Below are 5,872 nucleotides of genomic sequence, written 5' to 3'. Positions count from 1 at the left end.
TTCCATGTAAACCCTTCCAGTGGTCCCAGTGTTGTTTTCCATGTAAATCCTTCCAGTGGTCCCATTGTTGTTTTCCATGTAAACCCTCTTCTCATTGTGCTGGTGTTGTTTTCCATGCAGTCTGCTGTCTGTGTGAGTCCTTCAGAGGATGAGATAACACAAATGAAGCTGATGTGAATTCACTGTGAAGAAACTGCAGGGAGGTTCAACCTCGAGTGGAGGGAAAGGTCAGGAAAGACAAATGGGTAAACACCAACAGTAGCTGAACTTTGACTAACCTTTCAGACTCGATTATCAAACATCCACCATCCTTTCAGTGGATTTAGTCTTTGATACCAGATAGTGAGGAGAACTCTAACTGGTCTGTTATGACATGAATGTTTGGAGGTTTCACACATGAACACATCACCGGCACACAGGTTCAGGATGAAATGGTGTGATGACCTGCTTCATGCAGCTTTCATTTCTCATTGATTCTTGTTTCCAGTTAAGACATATGCCTTTTATTGGGTTTGTGATGAGACTCTGTGGGTTGTTTGATGGCTTCTAATCCAATCACTGGCCTTTCACTTTGTAAACTGAAACCTGTGTCGGCATCAGCTCATCAGTTAACCCGTCCTCTCTGGCTCTCTGGGACCAAACGAGGCACATGTGATAAGGATGTGGTGCAGATGTGCTTTCTTTTTACTCTATAGAAACACGTTGTGGTCGCAGATTACTGCCTCTTTGTGGCTCGTGAGGGAAAAAAAATGGCTTTCTTCATCTCTCATCCCCCTCCAAACCACAGTCTAACCAATATTTCCCTCTATGTAATCAATACTTCTTATCAGTGAAGCTGCTTGTGAGTGTGTGTGTTTGTGTGTGTGTTCCATCTACTTTTTGTTACACTCAGCCAATGTGTCCTCCCTCTCCAGCCTTTATCTGTTTTACTTTGAAGTAACTGAGCAGCTGCTTTAAAGCCCTGAAAGAACATCGCTAATCTAAAAATAAAAAGGAAAATCACATCCATTACACTGGAAGGTGACACGGGGTGAGTTTATACCTGCTCCTGTCCTTCACCTGCCTGTTTTCAGCCTGGAAGATGATGCTGATGTTTGTTAGACACAAGCGATGATTTGGGATTGTTTACCGCTACTTTTGGTAGGATGGATGGTTGCAGGAATATTTCATTACATCACCAAAGAGAATCGTCTTTCCTTACATTGCCTTTCTTTCTGTGTGCAGCTACTTGGACAGTCTAGACCGGATCGGTGCGGCCGACTACCAGCCGACAGAGCAGGACATCCTGCGGACCCGAGTGAAGACCACGGGTATCGTCGAGACGCACTTCACCTTCAAAAACCTTCACTTCAGGTCGGTATTCCCAAAGAAGCATCTGTCTCCTCCATTTCCCTGACAGGAACTCCACTCTGTGATTAACCAGAGGAAACCGTTTAAACAAGTCTCCGTATTTATGGCTCTCTGCCTCTTTAACGAGGTCGGATTCAATTAGAGCAGGGAGCTGAGGGAACGGCGACCGAGAGGGGAGCCGCGTGGGATGATGGGAAGATTAATCAAAACAAGCAGAAGGAGCATGCTAAAGGTAAAGATTAGCTCAGGTTACTGAAAGAGATGCTAAAGTTAACAAAATAGTTGCTTCAAGTAGCATTACATATGATAAAATTAGCAATAACAACAAAAATAAATAAAGGTAGCAGAACAAATGCTAAAGCTAAAAGTAATAAAGTATAAACTAAGTTAAAGCTGAAGCCTAAAATGACAAAAACAAATCAAGTTTGCAAAACTGACAGTAATAGTAGCAAAACCATAGCTAAAATGATCAAAACACAAGCTAAAGCTAAAATTAGCTAAATGGGTAACTAAAAGTACCTAAACAGATGCTACAATTGGCAATAAAATAAAAACCTGAAACAAATGCTAAAAGTAATGAAACTTTAGCCAAAATTAGCAATATATATATATATATATATATATATATATATATATATATATATATAAGGTAAATCTAACAAAACAGATGGTATTAGTATATATATTAGTAAAATATATAACAAAAAAGCTAAACTGATTTTAGAGTAAAAAAATAAATAAATCAAATGTTAAAAATAGCTAAACTGTACCTAAAACTAGCAAAACATATGCTAAAGCTAAAGTTTGCAAAAGTAACAAAGTAGATAAAAGTTACTAAAAACGGCAACAGATGTTAAAATGAGCAAAACGTATACTAAAGCTAAAATTGACATAAAATGCTAAAAGCAGCCGTTACAGGCCAGCGAATTCAATTCAGTTCAGCTTATTTATATGTTGCCACGTCATAACAGAAGTCATCTCAGGGCACTGAACAGAAACATTCATATATATAAAACATAAGTTAACAATATTTATCTGTGGAGCAGACTACTTTGAATTTAACTCCATCACAGAACTCTCATCTTGAGCAAGCACGAAGGCGACAGTGATGCCTTTGTGTTGCCAAATGCTAAAACAAGAAAAATCATAGCCAAAATTAGCTAAACATATACTAAAGCTAAATCTAGCTAAAGAGATGCTAACGTCAGTAAAACTTTAGCTGAAATCTTGAAGAAGCAGAGCAGTAACTAAAAGCTAAAAATAGCAAAAGAAGAGAAAATAAAGCGAGCCTGTTAAAGGACCTGAAGACATCTTGGTGTGTTTTTCTACAGAGGAGTTTAATGTAAACAAAGATAAATATTTTGAAAAGTTATAAAAACCAAAAAAGTCAAAGCAGACTATTAACCAGTCTAACCATTTGGTTAAAGTAGCACAAAGTTTGCAGCAGTAGTTCTGAACTTCTGTCATCGTGGTTCTGATCTGCTGAACGACAAACAGGAGAGGGGTTTGACTGAGCCACTTGTTTTGATCAGAGGATGCACCTTCAGGCTGCAGAGACATGATCGCCCTTCTGAACGATGTTTGACCCAGAGACCTTCAGTGTTCTGTGGAGGTCCAGCTGGGCTGCTGTTACTGGCAGCCTTGCTGGGAGGTGGTTCTGTTCCTGTACTGGGTGGAACCCGTCTGCCACCTATCATTATACCGTCACGCACACTGTGTTTCAGTCCAACATCTCTCTGCGCATCGTTGCAGCTTCAAGTCTCACATCTGTAATTTCTCCTTGTCGTTTTCTGAGTGTATCGTTTCAGCTGCTGCTCAGCGAGTGGTGATTAAAGACTGACCAGTTTGTTTTTGACACAAATATTAATAAATGTGACCTTTCAGCAGCTCAACTGAACCATCTTGAGCTTGACAAACTGACGAGTGTTCAGGTTTAAATTCTTCTCGTCTCAAATGTCCCATCAGGCTGTTTGACGTCGGAGGTCAGAGGTCGGAGAGGAAGAAGTGGATCCACTGTTTTGAGGACGTGACGGCCATTATTTTCTGTGTGGCGCTGAGCGGATACGACCAGGTGCTGCATGAGGACGAGACCACGGTAAGGACTGTCTCCAGCCCGATGCTCTGTTGTCTCATCCTGTGGACTTAAGACAGAAGAGGAAGAATAGAAATCCTCCTGGATCAGGAGTGGTTTGTCTATTTTAAGGTTTCGTTTTAGCAATCTGCTTAAAGCTGGGCTATTCAACTAAACTGCTCAGGGGGCCACAGTTACTGAAAGCCAGCAGCTCAGGGGGCGGACATCCAGTAGTTAGTCATTATGTAAATAAACCAAGTGTTTCAATTAAATTTGTTAATTTTGCTCCATTAAATCATAAATGTAAATAAACAGAACCCAAAAGTATAATTCAATAAAATTACATTTCAGGTTTTATTTAATTTCAATAAAAGTAGCAATATTTTAATGTGCTACAATAAAAAAACACCAAAATGACACACTATGCCTCCTATTTAACACAAATGCCGTGCTATGCTGCCATCTCTGACTTGATAAATCTTTACCCTTTTCAAAATAAAACAAATGTTGACAGTTTTTGATGTTCCCTGAATGACCGACATGTTGCTGTTCCATGTGGGTCCATTCAGAACCAGTTCTGCTCAGACCAGTTCTTCCTCAAACGGTTCATAAATCGCAGGCGAAGCGTCCGTGTTCCCCTCAGGTGTGAGCTTTGAGCGGAACCAAAAGAGGCGGAGCAGAACTCAGCTGGGCTGAACGTGAGCTCAATGCATGTTGAACGTCTCCTTGGTGACATTTACTAAAATTAATTGAAGTAGTCCCTCAATTATCGCGGGGGTTACGTTCCAGACACCACCGCAGTAGGTGAAAAACAGCAAAATAGAAATACTATATTTATTTTAGTATTTATATATATTTTAAGGCTTTATAAACTCTTCCCACACTCTTGCAATGTTCTAAACTCTTAAACCTACATCATTTTAACAACATACGTATATGTACTGTACAGTACTGCAAAATTTTACTCAGCAGCTCTGCAGACCAGCAGCTCTGTTCCGGATGGGCTCAGTTCTGGTTCGGCAGACTTGCCCTGCAGCGACGAAGCCCACCACCCTGTCACCCCGTCCCCCCATCCCCAGTTGATGTGCACGTGGATAATTGAGCTTCATTGAGCTTCTGGATTATTTACAACTTTCCTGCCAGTTCAGTGAACTTAATAGATAGTGTAGATTTGCGTTGCAAAACTTTCCCTCCACTTTGGCAGAAAGCAGCAGCCGGAAGCGCTGTTGGCTTCTGGGTAGTGTAGTTCTTTTGACTTGCATTACCGTATAGGCTTATTGAAAGAAAACTGCAATATGGCGGCGCCTGTCCGAAGTTTTTTTCGTTAAACTTTTATCCCGTACCATCTCAAACACCTGAGTAATATTAAAGTTGACGAGCGTGTGTCGTGTACAATCTTACATTGAAATACTACAAAAGAGCAAGTTCGTGAAAGTCGAACTGCGACGTAGCGAGGGACTACTGTAATCACTTAATCAATCCTATTTTTGGTTAGCTATTTTCAAACCAACCAGAAAGCTGCAGTGCGTCCTCATCAATATTTCCCCGGTAAGAAATCTGTTGTTTGGGAGTGGTGGCGCAGAGTTTAGAGAAAAAGGGGCCTGTGATCGGAAGATTGCCGGTTCAACTCTCAATATCGACAACATCAAAATGTGGGTGGGAAAGTTGAAGCACCCACACCTGCCTCCATCTTCATTTGCCCTACTCTAGGCTCTTGAGAAAGACCCTTAACCCCCACCATCTGCTCCCCCGGGCACCCTAGATAGCAGCTCTCTGCTCCACACACAGGGCTGGGGTAGCTCAGTGGTCTGTGGATGCATCAGGAAGGACATCCGGCGTAAAAATAATTGCCAAGTCTTCGTGCGACTTAGTTTGCTATGATGACCCCTGACAAAGGGAGCAGCCAAAAGAAGAAAAATAATTGTAATTAAAATAAATAAATAAATCTGTTTGTTGTTTAATCCAGCTCGCGGGCGATCACACACTGATATGAACAATTTATCAGAACTCCCCGCATCAGGAGAGAGAAAAAGAGAGCTCAGCGTTTCAGCTTGTTTTTCTGCTTATTTAAATCTGATAATCAAACGGTATTAACATTAAACAGGGATATTTGTAGGCCCATATTAAAGCAAAGATTTATGTCTCTATTTAATTTTGTTTTATTTTCCCCAAAACTAACTAATTTCTCTCTGAGAGTCCCAGAGACTGTGTGAGCTGAAAAACATGCTGGGTAACCTTGTGAAAACTGTATATGCAATGTTTCTGTTTACAGTGTTTCTGACTGTTTACTGTGTTTCTGACTGTTTACATTGTTTCTGGCTGTTTACATTGTTTCTGGCTGTTTACAGTGTTTCTGACTGTTTACAGTGTTTCTGACTGTTTACAGTGTTTCTGACTGTTTACTGTGTTTCTGACTGTTTACTGTGTTTCTGACTGTTTACAGTGTTTCTG

At 40.7% G+C, this 5,872-nt stretch overlaps 1 protein-coding gene across 1 annotated transcript in view; it reads left to right on the top strand.

Annotated features, from left to right (window-relative positions):
* Positions 1-5,872, top strand: part of LOC119416132 (guanine nucleotide-binding protein G(o) subunit alpha) — a 105,792-nt gene that overhangs the window by 79,046 nt on the left and 20,874 nt on the right. The window contains exons 5-6 of the mRNA XM_037683322.1: positions 1,225-1,353; positions 3,316-3,445. Coding sequence (XP_037539250.1) covers positions 1,225-1,353; positions 3,316-3,445 — 259 coding nt within the window. The remainder of the gene's footprint in view (positions 1-1,224; positions 1,354-3,315; positions 3,446-5,872) is intronic.

The sequence above is a fragment of the Nematolebias whitei genome, chromosome 10 (assembly GCF_014905685.2).
Source record: "Nematolebias whitei isolate Nwh7 chromosome 10, NemWhi1, whole genome shotgun sequence".
Lineage (NCBI taxonomy): Eukaryota > Metazoa > Chordata > Actinopteri > Cyprinodontiformes > Rivulidae > Nematolebias > Nematolebias whitei.
Note: the sequence above shows the minus strand (reverse complement) of the source record. Positions and strands in the feature narration are given on the sequence as shown.